At 47.1% G+C, this 19,458-nt stretch overlaps 1 protein-coding gene across 2 annotated transcripts in view; it reads right to left on the reverse strand.

The window, feature by feature from the left end:
* Positions 1 to 19,458, reverse strand: part of LOC146037301 (metabotropic glutamate receptor 6-like) — a 70,265-nt gene that overhangs the window by 25,304 nt on the left and 25,503 nt on the right. For both annotated transcript variants that reach the window (XM_083161354.1, XM_083161353.1), the window contains one exon: positions 8,314 to 8,530. In XM_083161354.1, coding sequence (XP_083017480.1) covers positions 8,314 to 8,530 — 217 coding nt within the window. The remainder of the gene's footprint in view (positions 1 to 8,313; positions 8,531 to 19,458) is intronic.

Raw genomic sequence — 19,458 nt, forward strand, 5'->3', positions numbered from 1 at the left:
GGGCCCAGAGCTGAGAGGGGCCACCTTCCCTTTGACAGTTACATGTGTTATATACAGGGGTGTAGCTACCATAGGTGCAGGGGGTGCAGCTGCTATGGGGCCCAGAGCTGAGAAGGGCCACCTTCCCTGTCACAGTTACATGTGTTATATACAGGGGTGTAGCTACCATAGGTGCAGCTGCTATGGGGCCCAGAGCTGAGAGGGGCCACCTTCCCTGTCACAGTTACATGTGTTATATACAGGGTGTAGCTACCATAGGTGCAGGGGGTGCAGCTGCTATGGGGCCCAGAGCTGAGAGGGGCCACCTTCCCTGTCACAGTTACATGTGTTATATACAGGGGTGTAACTACCATAGGTACAGGGGGTGCAGCTGCTATGGGCCCAGAGCTGAGAGGGGCCACCTTCCCTGTCACAGTTACATGTGTTATATACAGGGGTGTAGCTACCATAGGTGCAGGGGGTGCAGCTGCTATGGGGCCCAGAGCTGAGAGGGGCCACCTTCCCTGTCACAGTTACATGTGTTATATACAGGGGTGTAGCTACCATAGGTGCAGGGGGTGCAGCTGCTATGGGGCCCAGAGCTGAGAGGGGCCACCTTCCTTTTGACAGTTACATGTGTTATATACAGGGGTGTAGCTACTATAGGTGCAGGGGGTGCAGCTGCTATGGGGCCCAGAGCTGAGAGGGACCACCTTCCCTGTCACCCCTGTCACAGTTACATGTGTTATATACAGGGTGTAGCTACCATAGGTGCAGGGGGTGCAGCTGCTATGGGCCCAGAGCTGAGAGGGGCCACCTTCCCTGTCACAGTTACATGTGTTATATACAGGGGTGTAGCTACCATAGGTGCAGGGGGTGCAGCTGCTATGGGGCCCAGAGCTGAGAGGGGCCACCTTCCCTGTCATAGTTACATGTGTTATATACAGGGGTGTAGCTACCATAGGTGCAGGGAGTGCAGCTGCTATGGGGCCCAGAGCTGAGAGGGAATTCTCCCATTTATTAAAACTTGCAACAAATTTTACAATATTTACAATATATCACAATAAATAAATAAATAGTATTTTACAAATGAAATCTTAATACATAACATAAATGAATGCAAACCGCAATATCAAAGGATACATCTGCCTAATAAGCAAAATATCAATAGAGAAATATATACACATGAATATTAACTTTATAACTACTTCATCCCAATATTGCAAAGGAAAACTGAGCAAGGCTTTTTAGATCTATGCAAAACCTGTTCCATTAAAAAAAACCTTATTACCAAAATCTACAGGATGTGAAAAGATAGAAAGTTCCAGCTAAACCTGGAAAAGGATATCTGCCACCCACTCAAGGGGGTTTCAGGCGGCCCCACCAATTGGACCACCTAACAGCATCTACCCTTTTCCGGTCTAGATCCATCATCCTCTCCACCTCGTGCAGAATCAAATCCACCACCACTTCACAAGGAAGGATTTTATCTTTTAGGGAAACCTGACACCGTGCCATCCATGTGTGGTATCTAACTACTAAACTGACTAAATAAATTGTGGTCAAATTAAATACACCATATCTTCTGAATGCTCCATAAGCCCACTCTGGGTAACTAAGCCCCGAAAGGCACGGGATACCCAAAGCTCCTGAAACTCTCTTGTAAACATTTACATTAAAGGGGCACTTGATCAAGAAATGGTCCATCGTCTCCACCTCCCCTAGACACTCCTCCCGTGGACAACCACGATCATTGGCATTTCTCCACATCATGTTCCCCTTCACGTAAAGCTTCCCATGGAAAGAAAGCCAAGCAATGTCTCTAAACTTCGGCGGTATTCTCTCTGAATTTATGAGAGCCAATCCAGCTGAAGCGACATCACTCGGGCAATCCCTTAGTGACAACGGAACATGAAAGTGGGTTCGCAAAATCCTGTCCCCCAACTCCTTCCTGGAAAGGTTTTGTACTTCCCCCACTTCCAGACCCCAACGCTTTGTCACCTTCAAGCTCTGGATAACGTAGATCGGAAGATACCCTCTCCGAATTTGAAGATTCTTCACTTGGCCACCACCTAACCAAAGTTTGAGGAAGGGGGACACCCAGACTTCAAATCCACTTACCCATCGAGGAGGAGTTTCTAACAATAAACTCCCAAGATTAAGTTTTAAAAAGGTTGTAACAAAAAAGACGACAGGGTTGATCATGCCAGCCCCTCCGTCTTTCCTCGACTTGTAAGTAATACCTCTCTTGATTAGGTTCATCCTGTTTCCCCAAAATAAAAGGAAAAACAAGGAGTTCAACCTGGCCCATAAAGATTGAGGCAAAAAACACACATAGCTGACATATAGAAATAACGGGATCAGGTAAGTTTTGCACAAGTCCACCCTTTCCCTGAAAGAGAATTTACACCTCTTCCAGCACTCCACTTTCTTGGCAGCATTCTCCAGACACTTCACCCAATTTAGAGTGGCATAATCACCATGGTCAAAACAAATACCTAGAATCTTTATCTGAGGACTGGGCCGGGGGAGGCTGTCCGGAAGGGAAAATTCTTCTCCTTCCTCCCCCATCCAGAAAGCTTCACACTTCTCTTGGTTTACCCTAGAGCATGAGGCTATAGAGTATTCACAGATGAGCTCTTCCATATCACGTGCCTCTGCCACTGATGACAGAACCACTGTGACATCATCTGCGTAAGCCACCACTTTAAAAGGGAACTCTGGGCCCAGCTGCACCCCTCCCACCGTACCGTTTTCTACCCTTCGTATGAAGGGGTCAATCGCGAATACATACAGGAGAGGGCTCAGGGGACATCCCTGACGAACTCCAGAGCTCACCTCAAAAGCAGGGCCCACCCAACCGTTTACAAGTGGGAAGCTCTCGGCCTGACTGTATAATGTTCTGAGCCAATAGACCACCCTGACTGGAAAACCATACCTTTCAAGTAGGGCCCATAGGTACTCATGATTTACTCGGTCAAAAGCCTTAGACTGATCCAACGCCAGCAAGTATTTTCCCCATTTCTCAGCACGGCACCGTTCTATGGCCTCCCGGACACCAAGGACAGCACTAAATGTGCTTCGACCCTTCACAGTACAGTGCTGGGATGGGGAAAGCAGGTGTTCTGAAAATTCTGACAACCTGTTGAAAAGTATTTTTGCCAAAATCTTTCTATCTGTATTGAGAAGTGCGATGGGGCGCCAGTTCTCAATACGAGATGGGTCCTTCCCCTTGGACAGTAATATGAGGGCAGATATCCTCATAGAAGGAGGGAGGATTCCCCCACCCAGGCACTCATTATATACTTCTACAAGGCGAGGAATCAAGAGGTCAGCAAATACTTTATAAAACTCAGATGTTAAACCATCTGGGCCTGGGGATTTCTTACAACTCAACTTATCAATCGCCATCTTAACTTCCTCTGCTGTCACACTCCTACCCAAGGTTTCAATCGAGGCATCTGGATTACAAAGTCCAGGTGTCTCCCTCAGAAATGTTTCCATCCTCTCTCTGATAAGTGGCTGCTCAGACAAAAGATCGGAGTAATAAGATCTAATGACTCCCAAGATGCCTTCCTTATCCTCACGAAGAACACCCTGTTTGTCAAAAAGACCCCTCACCTCCTTCATCTCGACTGATCTTCCGCAATTTTGGTAAGGATCAGGCGAGTGGTATTTGCCAAAATCCCTTTCCAAAATCAAAGAATCCAGACGGTTATACTGATATTCCCTCATCTGAGCCTTCACTCGGGAGATTTCCCCACTATCTCCACCCTCAGAAATCAAGAAATCTAATTTCCTTCTCAAACTCTGGTAGATATTTCTCTTTATCAAGTTCTTTTTAGCTACCAACCTCTTGAAGAATCTCCGAATTCTCTTTTTAATCTCTTCCCACCACTCAGATCTACTCCATCCAGCCTCCAAAAGTGTTTCCTGAGATTGAAAGAAGTCTCTAAGGGATTGTCTAACCTTTTCCTCTTTTAGGAGCTCAGAATTCAATCGCCATAGGCCCCGCCCCTTTTGAGTAGCTTCTGAAGCATTCAAAATGACAGAGAGAAAAACGTGATCAGAGAACTCTACTGGCTTTACCTCTGGAGGCAAAGTTTTCGAAGTCTCCTTAACAAAAAACCTATCTATTCTAGACCTACGACTACCACTAAAGAAAGTGTAACCCGTGAGGTCTGGAGAATGGCGAACGTGCACATCTACCAGACCTGCCTGTCTAACCATGCTAACTAAAAAATTAGAATCATAGCCCAGGGCTGTCTTTGAACCTCCCCTGTCTTTTGGCCTAATAACGGTGTTGAAATCACCACCAAAGACAATCTGCTGAGCCGTAAAAAGGAACGGTTTTATCTCACTGAAGAGACATTTCCTGTCCCATTTTGACTGTGGTCCATAGATATTAATGAGCCTCAGGTCATGTCCCCTCAGATTGACATCTAAAATCATACACCTACCTGCCTGTAATTCTATAACCCTGTGCACGGTTACCATACCAGTAAAAAGCACTGCCACCCCACTGTACGGCTCGGCCGCAAGAGACCAGTAAGAAGGCCCGCGCTTCCACTCCCTCTTTGCCTTGTGGAGGATGTTCAACTTACTAATTCTGGTCTCTTGCAAAAACAAAAAAATCAATCTCAACCGTATTGAAAAAATCAAAGGCCATAAAACGAGCACGTTCAGAGACTACGGAAGCCACATTAATGGTGGCACATCGTATGGGTTGGGGATCCATGTTTCATTGGGTTATAAAAGCAGGACCTTGCTCACTTTTCATTTACATTCTTCCCAGACACCCTATTTGAAGACCTAGATCTTCTAGAACCTTTCCCTTTGAGAGAGGTTTCCCCCTCCCCAATGGCACCCAGCATGCCATCACTGCCTGACTTCTGGGTCAGACCACCCTTACTTTGTGAGGGTCCAGGATCTGGTGGTTTACTCTCTGACCTAGGAGGTAAACCTGGAACTCTCAATAGGTCTTTTGCAGCTACCCCACTCGGTGCAATTACTGAATTTGACGAATCCATTTCAATTTTTTCCTCATCTTCCTCTACCTGTTGTGTCTCCTCTATTACCATCTCTTGAGTAGGGCAGCCTGTACCATCTATCTCAGAATTTCCAGCTACCTCCTCAACCCCTAATTCTGTGCCTACCGGATCCCACTCTAATCCCTCTTCTCCACTACTCTCCTCATTCTCCACTGGTTTCCTTCTCTTACCCTGCTTTGCTTTCTTCTTACTAACCTTGGGGACAAAAACTAACTCTTTACCCTTTTTTAGAACCTCCCCCTCCTGTTCTTCATCAGTAGAAAAAACATCAAATCTATTAGAGAGGACTAATTTTTCACTGTCATCCTTTTTCCTCTTCCCTTTATTTTCTTTTTGGAATTTATCTTTCTTTTCCCCAACATTAGCCGCCCTGGTTTTCACACCTACAAAGACAATTTCTTTGACTGGACCCTCCTTCTCTTTCCTGACAGCTTCCTCCCTCTGTTCTCGCTCACTCTCCATATTATGGCTTGCCCATGGACATCGACTGTAAGGGTGGCCGTCCTCCCCACAAAGGTTACATTTAACATCATTACAGTCTCTTGAGATGTGCCCAATTTTCCCACAGAGTGTGCATTTGGTGACATTACAATCACTACTCAAGTGGCGGAAGTCTCCACATCTAAAGCAGGTGCGTGGCTGCCCAGCATAAAAGCACTGGACGCGGTCTCTGCCAATATAGGCCGCAGATGGTATATGCAAGAAACCTTTATCCGTACTTTTTAACTGAACCATAGCCGACCACGCACCTCCCCAGACTCCCATTGTGAAACCAACCTTTATTAAATTAGATTGCACTGTGCAGAATCTGGACAACCAAAACAAAATATCCTGGGCAGGAATGGACTCATTTCTGACTAATATTGTTATTTTAACCTTATCCTGCTTTGTAACCAAATTAGTTCTATAGTTACTATATGGTGCCTGGGATCTGCATGCCTGCCACTTTGTCCAAAAAGCCTGTAAGCCCTGATAGGAAAGGAAACTTACATCAAAGTCAGGTGTTTTGACTGGATGGATACAGGCATACAGATCTGAAGCATGGAAGCCCAGGCTGAAAATCATCTCTAAAAACACTTCTTTAGTTGGGACTTCACCTGTCCCTGCCCATTTAAATTGCAAAAGATTTCTCCTCTTAGTCATTTGGCCAGAAGTAACTGCTGTTGGGGGTACATTCATATTTACCAAACTAGCATAAGACCTTGTGCCTGGGACAATTTTCTTATTTACTTCATCAGTCTTATTATTTGCAGCATTAGACACATTTACTACATTTCTGGCTTCAAGTCTCTTTTTCTCACTGCTGATTAATTCAGCTGCAGCTTTTAACCTGGCTGGAGCATCCAACTGGCCATACACAGCCTGAATCACTTCCCTACCCCCCCTCAGATAAAATGTTTCTGTCCAAGATAGGCATCCCTTGTGCAGTGTTACAAGGCTGCACTAAGTCACTGTGAGAAGCAGAAGTCTGTACAATGTTAGAAACATTCTTCACAGCCTTGTCTGTTAACCCATCCCATACAGATAATGTACAAAAGTCACTACCATGCTGAGCTACTGCAGAGCCCACATTACCAGCTGCTGTAGGAATATCATTATTAGCAGAGACACCCTGATCCATACTACACAATGTTACCTTTCTGGCATCCTCTGCTGCTGCCAGGACTGACACACTCTCAGTTGATGCTTTACTTTCGAGTTCAGCAGAAAGGGACACAGGTGTGCTACCTGCAGCTTCTGCCATTTCCACAGGCCTCGTTAACAGCTGAGCTCCATCACAATCAGGTAACCCCTTCACTGCTGCCTGCTTCTCCAGTCGCTTCTCCTTTAATTTGGCTTTAACCCTTTCCAGGGTGGTAGAAAGGGATTCAATTGACTCTTTCAGTACAGACCTTTCCCACTTGCGGCAGGTACTTCTTTTTTTCTTTTTATCTGCAATTCTGGACTGTATGCGCTTGGCTTCTTTTTGCAGGTCCTCTATAGAGAAATTGTTAAAGGACTCTTCCTCCTCCTCCTCCTCACCACACTCTTCTTCATCCTCTGTATTACCTGGGGATGTAGGTACATTTTCCAAAGCATCTAGAGGCTTCACCTCCCCCCCCGCTTCACTCCCCCCTGGACAAGCAATGGCTGCTGCTACTCGACCCTGCATTACTTCATGCAGGGGAGCATCCAGGGAGAGTTTGGGGTTATCCGACTGAGGCTCCAGTTGACCCACTGGAGCCTTGCCAACAGAGCAGGTCACTTCCATTTCTGCTCCATCCTGTGTTCCATCACACAGGAGAGCACCCTGTGGCATAGGGAGGGCTTGCTGCGGCTCTACCTGTACCGAAGCCATGCTGAGGGAACTGCCGTCATTGCCTCTCGAGCTGCTCATGTTGCTACCTGATGCACCAGACTGGCCAACCGCACTAGTTGTCTGGGCACCAGGAATTTTCACTTTGGATTCTGTAGTACCACAACCACGTGAGGACTTCCGGGAGACATGTCCCCCAGGAGGATCCATCCCCCTGGGGGAAAATCGCAGGGAATCCCCCTGCAAACACTGGATGCAGCTGCTGGAGCTCACCAAACACCTTACTCACAGCTGACTCAGCACAGACTGCTGAGACTCCACCCACAAGCCTGTCTGGATCACAGGTGTGCAGAGCCCAGAGCTGAGAGGGGCCACCTTCCCTGTCACAGTTACATGTGTTATATACAGGGGTGTAGCTACCATAGGTGCAGGGGGTGCAGCTGCTATGGGGCCCAGAGCTGAGAGGGGCCACCTTCCCTGTCATAGTTACATGTGTTATATACAGGGGTGTAGCTACCATAGGTGCAGGGAGTGCAGCTGCTATGGGGCCCAGAGCTGAGAGGGGCCACCTTCCCTGTTACAGTTACATGTGTTATATACAGAGGTGTAGCTACCATAGGTGCAGGGAGTGCAGCTGCTATGGGGCCAGAGCTGGGAGTAGCCACCTTCCCTGTCACAGTTACATGTGTTATATACAGGGGTGTAGTTACCATAGGTGCAGGGGGTGCAGCTGCTATGGGCCCCAGAGCTGAGAGGGGCCACCTTCCCTTTCACGGTTACATGTGTTTTATGAGAGATACTGTATCCACAGTCATCTTTTGTCATTTTCCAAGCACAACCTGTAAACTGACAGAGCGGATTGGACCTTTGATACATATGCCCCAAAGTGAGACATTGCACACACACACACACACACACACACACAATTACTTAATAGCAAGCAGACACTAGGATAAAGTTGTGTAGTGAATTATGGAAGGAACCCACCAGCTTCACGCGAGATCTGTACGAAAGCCTCCACTCCACTCTCCCCGTAGTTGCCTTCCGACGCCAGGGTGGACACATAATTCCAGCCAAGCGCCTTGACAATATCCACCATGGCCTGCGCCTGGTATGAGTCTGGCGGCACCACCCGCGAGAAGAAGTCATACCGGTTATTATCGCTGAGCTCCGGGGCGGTGGAGGCGTAACTTATTTGGGGGATCTGAAAGAAATACAACAACTTTCAGCAACATTCTAGAACACACAGGGGATACGGTCACTAGTTCTACAAACATTAGCTTGACCTGCATTAGGGTCGACACCACTAGGTCGACATGACTGACAGTCATAAGGTCAACATGGGTTTTTTCATGTTTTTTTTGGGAACCGACATGTGCTGACAGGCGGTATTTCATGCCCTACCATCCACCAGGCAGGGTGTGCCGAGCATAGCAAGCACAGTGAACCATACGGGGGATGGGGGATGGGGGACGCGGTGCCATGTTTTAGTGTCCATATTGACTGTTTCGACATTCGGGACAAATATCCCATGAAAAATCCCATGTCGACCTTTTGACTGTCAACCTTCTACATGTCTCCACGTCGACCTGATGACCCTGTCTACCTAACCCATGTCGACCTTCATTCATGTCGACATTCCTGAATGTCGCCCTTCATGCCTGTCGACATAATGGTTGTAGACCTAGTTGCATTTAGGTCGACATGAGTCTAGGTCGACATGCAGGAAGGTTGACATGAGTTAGGTTGACAGGGTCATTAGGTCGACATGGGGGTTTTCACATTTCTTTTAAGCTAATGACCCTGTCAACCTAACCCATGTCGACCTAGACTCATGTTGACTTTCCTGCATGTCGACCTAATGGTGTCAACCTAATGAATGTCGACCAACATGAAAAGAGCGTTCCTGATTAATGGTGCAATGACAAACGCGCAGTGTCTCTGTCACACTGAGTAGCCGTGTTCTGTAGTCAGGAACATAATCCCCAGTTTAGCACATGTGGGTGGGTGCTGCCACCATAATCCCCAGCGCAGCGCGCTGCCAACATATCCCGGCAGAGGCATTACACGTTTAATTCGATTACGATGAGCATCTGTACTCTGCATCATTAGATCTCTGTCCTGACACACATACAGTACATGATCTACAGTCCAGCGCAGGGCGAGCAGTCCCCAGCCAGATATTACATGGAGTAATGAGGTCTGCTTGGGCACAGAGTGACCATCTCCTGTCTGGTACAGCACAAGCACCTATGGCCTGACGCAGGGTCATGATATCAAGTCTGACACACACAGTGACTATGGGCCTTATTCTGGTTCACTCTTTCTGACAAAATTCTTCTTAGATGGACAAAACCATGTGCACTGCAGGTGGGGCAGATGTTACTTGTGCAGAGAGAATTAGATTTGGGTGGGGTTTTACTTCAAAAGTGAGATCTATATTGCAGTGTAAAAATAAAGCAGCCAGTATTTACCCTGCACAGAAACAAAATAACTCACCCAAATCTAATTCTCCCTGCACATGTTACATCTCCCCCCCCCCCCCCTGCAGTGCACATGGTTTTGTCCATCTAAGAAGAATTTTGTCAGAAAGAGTGAACTAGAATAAGGCCCTATCAGTACACGGTGGTCTGACACTTCTTGTTTTTTAGCAATGTGTAGTCTGACACGGAACTAATTGTAGTCTATTCCTATTGTGCAGCCTCCAGTAGGCTGATAGAGTGTAACCAGTAATGCCATCATTAATCTGACATGTACGGAATGCTGACACTGCAAACACACAGCAAACAACTCTAGACTGGCAGGCTGGAACTGTCTCTGTGAGTATGGGGCCCCATTGAGTCCTATTTGCAGGGATGCCCTGGCGATTATCGAATGACAGTGCACATGCGCCTGGCCCCCCTACGAACAAAGCCAAGGATGGCTGGTCATGGCTGGCCGTTCGCAAGTGGTTTGAAAGGCGGAAGGCGTTTGTAGGTGGCATCCCAGTGTTTTCAGGGAGAGCCTCCGAAAAAACTGGCAGCGCGGGGCCACTGGGAGGGGTGCTGATGTCATCAGCAGCCTTGATCTCCCCCACGGTCCTCCGACCACTGAGTAAGTCTAGGCACACTGGGGGGGGAAATCCATTGAGTCGCAGCCTAGCGATCAGTTCTGAATCAGGCCCATGGGTCAGTGGATAATAGGTCAAGGCTGAAAGGTCATCAAGCATGTGTCAGCCTTTATGTATTGATCAGTTTAACCTCAACATTTTACCCTGTTCACCGTATTGGGTCAACCTATTGACTGTATACCTACCGTAGTTTATGTAGATTTATTATAACACAACCAGGCAAAGGCAGGTACAGGTATGCCCATATACATGTACCCTCCATGTGACACAAGTTACGTTATAACATACCCCATGGCCGCCATGTGACTCTGTAGCACTGGGCTTTTTTTTTTTCAATGTTTTCAGTCGAATAGCATCTTATTTGTAAACAGGGAGAATAAGATGCACAAGCAGCTTCTGCTGAATAAAGTGATATGCAGCATGCCTATATTTAATGTGTGACTGCCGCTGTATCGGCATTGGAAATGGAACGTTACAGTGTTTCCTGCATAACAAATGGAACATGACAGAGATTTCCTGGAAAACACCGTAACATAGCATTTCTTATGCAGATACAGTGGCAGTTACACACTGAATATAGGCCTGCTGCATATCATTTTAATCAACAGAAGCTGTTTGTGCATCCAATTCAGTTTTGCAAATAAGCGTTTAATTTTTTAATGAAATTTCACCACATTACTCTTAATTTCAACATTGAACAAACATTTCCAAAAGGACCACATCTCGCATCCCAAAATGCACACATCTCTGTGTCCGGACCGCCCTATCCATCTGCATGCGTTCCTAGACATCGTGATTATTGGCGACTTGCACATCCAATTATAACAGTACACACCATTCTGCGTGGCCCGCAATTCCGTCTATGCGCCCTCACTTAGATGTACCCAATGGTGGGTTCTCTGCTGCCACCTAGTGACACTGATTGCATTGCGGCATGCAGATCCGGTGGCTTGGCTCAGAAAGTCGCGTGTGAGTTCTGACAGTTTACAAAACACATGCAAAGCGGCTGCTTAGTAAATATCCCCTCCGGAATGTACATTCTAGTCTGATACAGTGCAAACATCTCCAGATCTATCTCATCAGACACATTGTAACCATTAGTCTGACAGTGTCTAACAATGACACATCTCTAGACTGACATGTTACAATTATATATAGCCTAACGCAGTGTAACTACATGTAGCCTGACACACGGTATGTCTAATATAATGCAGTGTGACTAGTTCTATAATGCAGTGTAACTATATGTAGCCTGACACACGGTGTGTCTAGTATAATGCAGTGTGACTAGTTCTATAACGCAGTGTAACTATATATATAGCCTGACACACGGTATGTCTAATATAATGCAGTGTGACTAGTTCTATAACGCAGTGTAACTGTGGGCCTTATTCTGGTTGGAGCGGCCGGGCCGTACGCGGACGTCCCGGTGTTTTTTATGATCTGCGCATGCGTACATTCGCTAATGCGCAGGCGCGAACACTCCACAACGCTTACGGACGGGTCTCTACGTGCGAAAAAACCTATACGCGAGTGTACGGGCATTGGGGGCGGCATAGGGGCGTGATGAGGGGAGCGGCCGAAATAATGAGGGAAAATGGGCGTAAATATGGGCGTACACGGGGGTGTGCACCAAAAATGAGCGGTGCTACTACCGCACGATCGCCTACAGCACCGTTCATTTCGGACACAAAACAGGCGGCCGCCAACCGCCATCTCAAACCACCCCTACAGATACCGCTTGCCAGCGTGCGCCTGGGTTTGCTAATTTACGCTGCTTACTACCAAACACATACACCTCAATGTAATAACCAATGCTGCAGTCTATTAAGTCCAAACCATGATTTCACTACCTGCAAGCCACACACAGCACTCAAACACATTGGAAGCTTATCTTTCCATACTTCTCTACATTTAAAGGTTTGTTTAATTTAAGGTAAGAATCTTTTTAAGACCTGCTTATATACAGTATGCTAAGGTAGGTATTTGCTAAACAGTTATACACATTCACTACGTGCTTTCATAGACTTTACACAGTAGCACACTCAATCTACAAAAGTCGACATGTGTCAACGTGTTCACTCTAATACAAACATAGGTTTTGTATTTAGGATACAATAACATAAACCACATCTAACACCTACAAAGGATGTTTCAGCAATGTTTTAAGCCCATGCCCACTATTTTGCACATTAATTAATTCAATCAATTAATTAATTTTCATAATTATAGTTGAAAGGCAAGATTTGCAGGTCCATATATGTGAAGGGTATGTCAGCGTACACGGACGTACGCTCACTCTCACGAGCGGTGACATAAGCTGACTTTTCTATTGAAAACAATAGGGACCCGTCCGTGCAAGCTGGCGTACGCTCAGATAGCCGCAAGAAGTCGGTGGGAAGACGGACGAGAGACGTCTGTAAACGGTGGTGTACGCTCAATTGTACGCCAGTTGTCGGAGTGTAAGGGCTGGCCCGTCCGTGTACGTTGGCGTACGCACATTTGTACGCCACTCCCCTTCGACGTTGTTTCTGGCCGTACGTATGCGGCTGAGTTGTGGGTGGACTTAACCCCAACGGCCGCGTGCGGATAGCGTACGTTATTAGCGAACGTACGCACGTTTGGCCGCTCCGATCAGAATAAGGCCCTATATGTAGCCTGACACACGGTGTGTCTAATATAATGCAGTGTGACTAGTTCTATAATGCAGTGTAACTATATGTAGCCTGACACATGGTATGTCTAATATAATGCAGTGTGACTAGTTCTATAATGCAGTGTAACTATATGTAGCCTGACACACGGTATGTCTAATATAATGCAGTGTGACTAGTTCTATAACGCAGTGTAACTGTGGGCCTTATTCTGGTTGGAGCGGCCGGGCCGTACGCGGACGTCCCGGTGTTTTTTATGATCTGCGCATGCGTACATTCGCTAATGCGCAGGCGCGAACACTCCACAACGCTTACGGACGGGTCTCTACGTGCGAAAAAACCTATACGCGAGTGTACGGGCATTGGGGGCGGCATAGGGGCGTGATGAGGGGAGCGGCCGAAATAATGAGGGAAAATGGGCGTAAATATGGGCGTACACGGGGGTGTGCACCAAAAATGAGCGGTGCTACTACCGCACGATCGCCTACAGCACCGTTCATTTCGGACACAAAACAGGCGGCCGCCAACCGCCATCTCAAACCACCCCTACAGATACCGCTTGCCAGCGTGCGCCTGGGTTTGCTAATTTACGCTGCTTACTACCAAACACATACACCTCAATGTAATAACCAATGCTGCAGTCTATTAAGTCCAAACCATGATTTCACTACCTGCAAGCCACACACAGCACTCAAACACATTGGAAGCTTATCTTTCCATACTTCTCTACATTTAAAGGTTTGTTTAATTTAAGGTAAGAATCTTTTTAAGACCTGCTTATATACAGTATGCTAAGGTAGGTATTTGCTAAACAGTTATACACATTCACTACGTGCTTTCATAGACTTTACACAGTAGCACACTCAATCTACAAAAGTCGACATGTGTCAACGTGTTCACTCTAATACAAACATAGGTTTTGTATTTAGGATACAATAACATAAACCACATCTAACACCTACAAAGGATGTTTCAGCAATGTTTTAAGCCCATGCCCACTATTTTGCACATTAATTAATTCAATCAATTAATTAATTTTCATAATTATAGTTGAAAGGCAAGATTTGCAGGTCCATATATGTGAAGGGTATGTCAGCGTACACGGACGTACGCTCACTCTCACGAGCGGTGACATAAGCTGACTTTTCTATTGAAAACAATAGGGACCCGTCCGTGCAAGCTGGCGTACGCTCAGATAGCCGCAAGAAGTCGGTGGGAAGACGGACGAGAGACGTCTGTAAACGGTGGTGTACGCTCAATTGTACGCCAGTTGTCGGAGTGTAAGGGCTGGCCCGTCCGTGTACGTTGGCGTACGCACATTTGTACGCCACTCCCCTTCGACGTTGTTTCTGGCCGTACGTATGCGGCTGAGTTGTGGGTGGACTTAACCCCAACGGCCGCGTGCGGATAGCGTACGTTATTAGCGAACGTACGCACGTTTGGCCGCTCCGATCAGAATAAGGCCCTATATGTAGCCTGACACACGGTGTGTCTAATATAATGCAGTGTGACTAGTTCTATAATGCAGTGTAACTATATGTAGCCTGACACATGGTATGTCTAATATAATGCAGTGTGACTAGTTCTATAATGCAGTGTAACTATATGTAGCCTGACACACGGTATGTCTAGTATAATGCAGTGTGACTAGTTCTATAACGCAGTGTAACTATATATAGCCTGACACACGGTATGTCTAGTATAATGCAGTGTGACTAGTTCTATAACGCAGTGTAACTATATGTAGCCTGACACACGGTGTGTCTAGTATAATGCAGTGTGACTAGTTCTATAACGCAGTGTAACTACATGTAGACTGACACACGGTATGTCTAGTATAATGCAGTGTGACTAGTTCTATAACGCAGTGTAACTATATGTAGCCTGACACACGGTATGTCTAATATAATGCAGTGTGACTAGTTCTATAACGCAGTGTAACTATATATAGCCTGACACATGGTATCTCTAGTGTAATGCAGTGTGACTAGTTCTATAATGCAGTGTAACTATATGTAGCCTGACACACGGTATGTCTAATATAATGCAGTGTGACTAGTTCTATAACGCAGTGTAACTATATGTAGCCTGACACACGGTGTGTGTAGTATAATGCAGTGTAACTATATGTAGCCTGACACACGGTATGTCTAGTATAATGCAGTGTGACTAGTTCTATAACGCAGTGTAACTACATGTAGCCTGACACACGGTATTGCTGGGTACACACCAGGACGACTAGGGCCCGATCCCCTCAATCTAGATCCAATTCCGACCAATTGGATGTAGATTGTGTGGTGATTGGGCCCTTTTCTGACCTGGTGTGGACCGATACCGATCCGATGCGCGGTCCCGCGGGTCGGTCGGTCGTTATTGAGATCCTACCTGCTGCAGGTAGGATCTCAATAACGACCATACAGCCGGGTGCGGGTCGCCATCGGATCGGACCCGCTCACGGTGCACATCGTGAGCGGGTCGGGCCCCCCCGCGTCACCGTGAGCGGGTCGGACGAGACACTGACGACCCGCTCACGATGTGCATCGTGAGCGGGTCGTCCTGGTGTGTACCCTACATATGTCTAGTATAATGCAGTGTGACTAGTTCTATAACGCAGTGTAACTATATGTAGCCTGACACACGGTGTGTCTAGTATAACGCAGTGTAACTATATGTAGCCTGACACACGGTATGTCTAGTATAATGCAGTGTGACTAGTTCTATAACGCAGTGTAACTATATGTAGCCTGACACACGGTGTGTCTAGTATAACGAAGTGTAACTATATGTAGCCTGACACACGGTGTGTCTAGTATAACGAAGTGTAACTATATGTAGCCTGACACACGGTATGTCTAGTATAATGCAGTGTAACTACATGTAGCCTGACACACGGTGTGTCTAGTAAAATGCAGTGTGACTATATGTAGCCTGACACATGGTATGTCTGGTATAATTCAGTGTGACTAGTTCTATAACGCAGTGTAACTACATGTAGCCTGACACACGGTATATCTAGTATAATGCATTGTGACTATAATGCAGTGTGACTATATGTAGCCTGACACACGGTATCGCTAGTATAATGCAGTGTGACTATATGTAGCCTGACACACGGTATCGCTAGTATAATGCAGTGTGACTATATGTAGCCTGACACATGGTACCTCTAGTATAATGCAGTGTGACTATATGTAGCCTGACACATGGTACCTCTAGTATAATGCAGTGTGACTAGATCTATAACGCAGTGTAACTACATGTAGCCTGACACACGGTATGTCTAGTATAATGCATTGTGACTAGCTTTATAATGCAGTGTGACTATATGTAGCCTGACACACAGTATCACTACTGTAATGCAGTGTGACTAGTTCTATAACGCAGTGTAACTACATGTAGCCTGACACACGGTATATCTAGTATAATGCATTGTGACTATAATGCAGTGTGACTATATGTAGCCTGACACACGGTATCGCTAGTATAATGCAGTGTGACTATATGTAGCCTGACACTCGGTATCGCTAGCATAATGCATTGTGACTAGCTCTATAATGCAGTGTGAGTATATGTAGCCTGACACCTGGTATCTCTAGTATAATGCAGTGTGACTAGTCCTATAATGCAGTGTAACTATGGGCCTTATTCAGATCTGGGAGGGGTGTGCTGAAACTGAAATCTGATTTGCAGTGTAAAAATAATGCAGCCAGTATTTACCCTGCACAGAAACAAAATAACTCCCACAAATCTAACTCTCTCTATACATGTTACATTTGCCCCACCTGCTGTGCAGCATGGTTTTGCCCGTTTTGAGAACAAATTTGTACTGTGATCAGATCTGAATAAGGCCCTATGGTGCCAGCATTAGGTGTTTTGTTGTGCCCAGACAGCACCATACAAATTGCTCTGCTAACCCTGCACTACGGAGGAGACTGAGGCAGATGAGAATAATTCAGATGCCCCAGTCATGGTGTTACCATCTCCAGCCTGACACAGTGTAACCCTCTCCAGTCTGATGCAAAGTAACCATGGTATAACCATCACCACCCTGACAGTGAAACTGCAGCCTGACACAGTGTAACCGTGGTGTAACCATCTGTAGCCTGAAACAGTGTAACCGTGGTGCAACCATCTGTACCCTGACACAGTGTAACAGTGGGGTAACCAAATCTAGCCTGACACAGTGTAACAGTGGTGTAAACATCTCTAGCCTGACCAGGGCCGTTTCTAGAGGCGGACAAGCCGTGCAGCAGCCCGGGGCGCCGCACGGCTTGTCCGTCTCTAATAAACAGCCGGGGCGCCCGGCAGCTTCCCCCAGCGCCGCCTCCCTTCCTCTCCCTCCCAGCTCGCCTCTCACCGGCGTCCGCCGCCGGCACCGGCGCTGCTGATTAATTTCCCAGGGGAGGGGAGCGCATCGTGCGACTCTCCTTCCCCTCTCTCACTATGTCACTGGGCTGTCAGCCAATCAGGAGACAGCCCGCGATGTATGAATGGCTGACAGCTCAGTGAAGGGGAAGGAGAGAGATGTGATGCGCTCCCCTCCCCAATGAAGATAAAGAAGAGGCAGCAGCATAGGCGATGGAAGCAGGGGGAGACGCAGACAGTGAGTCACTGTATGCTGCTTCCGGCACTGTGGGGCATATTTGGCACTGTGGGGGCATATATCTGTGACACTGAGGTGGCATATATCTGTGGCACTGTGGGGGGGCATATTGGGCACTGTGGGGGCATATATCTGTGGCACTGTGGGGGCATATTTGGCACTGTGGGGGCATATATCTGTGGCAAAGTGGGGGCATATATCTGTGGCAAAGTGGGGGCATATATCTGTGGCACTATGGGGGCATATATCTGTTTCACTGTGGGGGCATATATCTGTGGCACTGTGGGGGCATATATCTGTGGCACTGTGGGGGCATATTTGGCACTGTGGGGGCATATATCTGTGGCACTGTAGGGCATATTTGGCACTGTTGGGGCATAGCTGTCACTGTGGGGGCATATATGTGTGGCGCTGTGGGGGCATATGTGTGGCCTTTGGGGGAATAGCTGTCACTGTGGGGGCATATATGTGTGGCGCTGTGGGGGGCATATCCAGCACTGTGGGGGCATATATGTGTGGCACTGTGGGGGGCATATATGTGTGGCACTGTGGGGGCATACCTGTGGGGCATATTTGGCCCTGTGGGGGCATATTTGTCACTGTGGGGGCATATGTGTGGCCCTGTGGGGGCATAGCTGTCACTGTGGGGGCATATATGTGTGGCACTGTGGGGGCATATCTGGCACTGTGGGGGCATAGCTGTCACTGTGGGGGCATATATGTGTGGCACTGTGGGGGCATATCTGGCACTGTGGGGGCATATTAGTAAACGGCATCAGTTGTGCGGCAGTGGCTCGTGGGGCATAATGTGTAATGGGCATTATGGTGTGGGGAGTATTGCGTAATTGCCATCCCAGTGTGGGGTGTAATGGGCATCACAGTGTGGGGTCTAATGGGCATCATGGTGTGCGACATAATGTGTAATTGTCATCACGGTGTGCAACAAAAATGTGTAATTTTTATCACGGTGTGCGGCGTAATATGTAATTGGCCTCATAGTGTGCGGCATAATGTGTACTTGTCATCACGGTGTGCAACGTAATGTGTAATTGTCATCACGGTGTGCGGCGTCGTGTGTAATTGGCATCATGGATAAATAGTGTATAATGATTTAAGTAGCCTGTCATTGTTTGACCTTGATCTGTGAGGCGTACTAGGTGTGATGTAAGGTAATTGTTTTCCTGCCAGGCCAAGCCCTTATATTAAGCCACACCCCCTTTTGAATTAAGCCACACCCACTATTTCTGTTCCATGTTATGTCTTTTTTTGGGGGGGGGGGGGCGCATTTTATTTTCTTCGCCCTGGGAGCTAAATTGTCTAGAAACGGCCCTGGGCCTGACACAATGTAAACAACTCTAGCCTGACACAGTGTAAACATGGTGTAACCATCCCTAGCCTGACACCGTGTAACCGCCTCTAGCCTGACACAGTGTAACCGTCTCTAGCCTGACATAGTGTAAACATCTCTAGCCTGACACAGTGTAACCGTCTCTAGCCTGACATAGTGTAACCATCTCTAGCCTGACACAGTGTAACCGTCTCTAGCCTGACATAGTGTAACCATCTCGAGCCTGACACAGTGAAACCATCTCTTGCCTGACACAGTGAAACCATCTCTTGCCTGACACAGTGTAACCATCTCTAGCCTGACACAGTGTAACCGCCTCTAGCCTGACACAGTGTAACCGTCTCTAGCCTGACACAGTGTAACCGTCTCTAGCCTGACACAGTGTAACCGTCTCTAGCCTGACACAGTGTAACCATCT

This window comes from Crinia signifera, chromosome 9 (assembly GCF_055691185.1).
Source record: "Crinia signifera chromosome 9, ASM5569118v1, whole genome shotgun sequence".
Taxonomy (NCBI): Eukaryota; Metazoa; Chordata; class Amphibia; order Anura; family Myobatrachidae; genus Crinia; species Crinia signifera.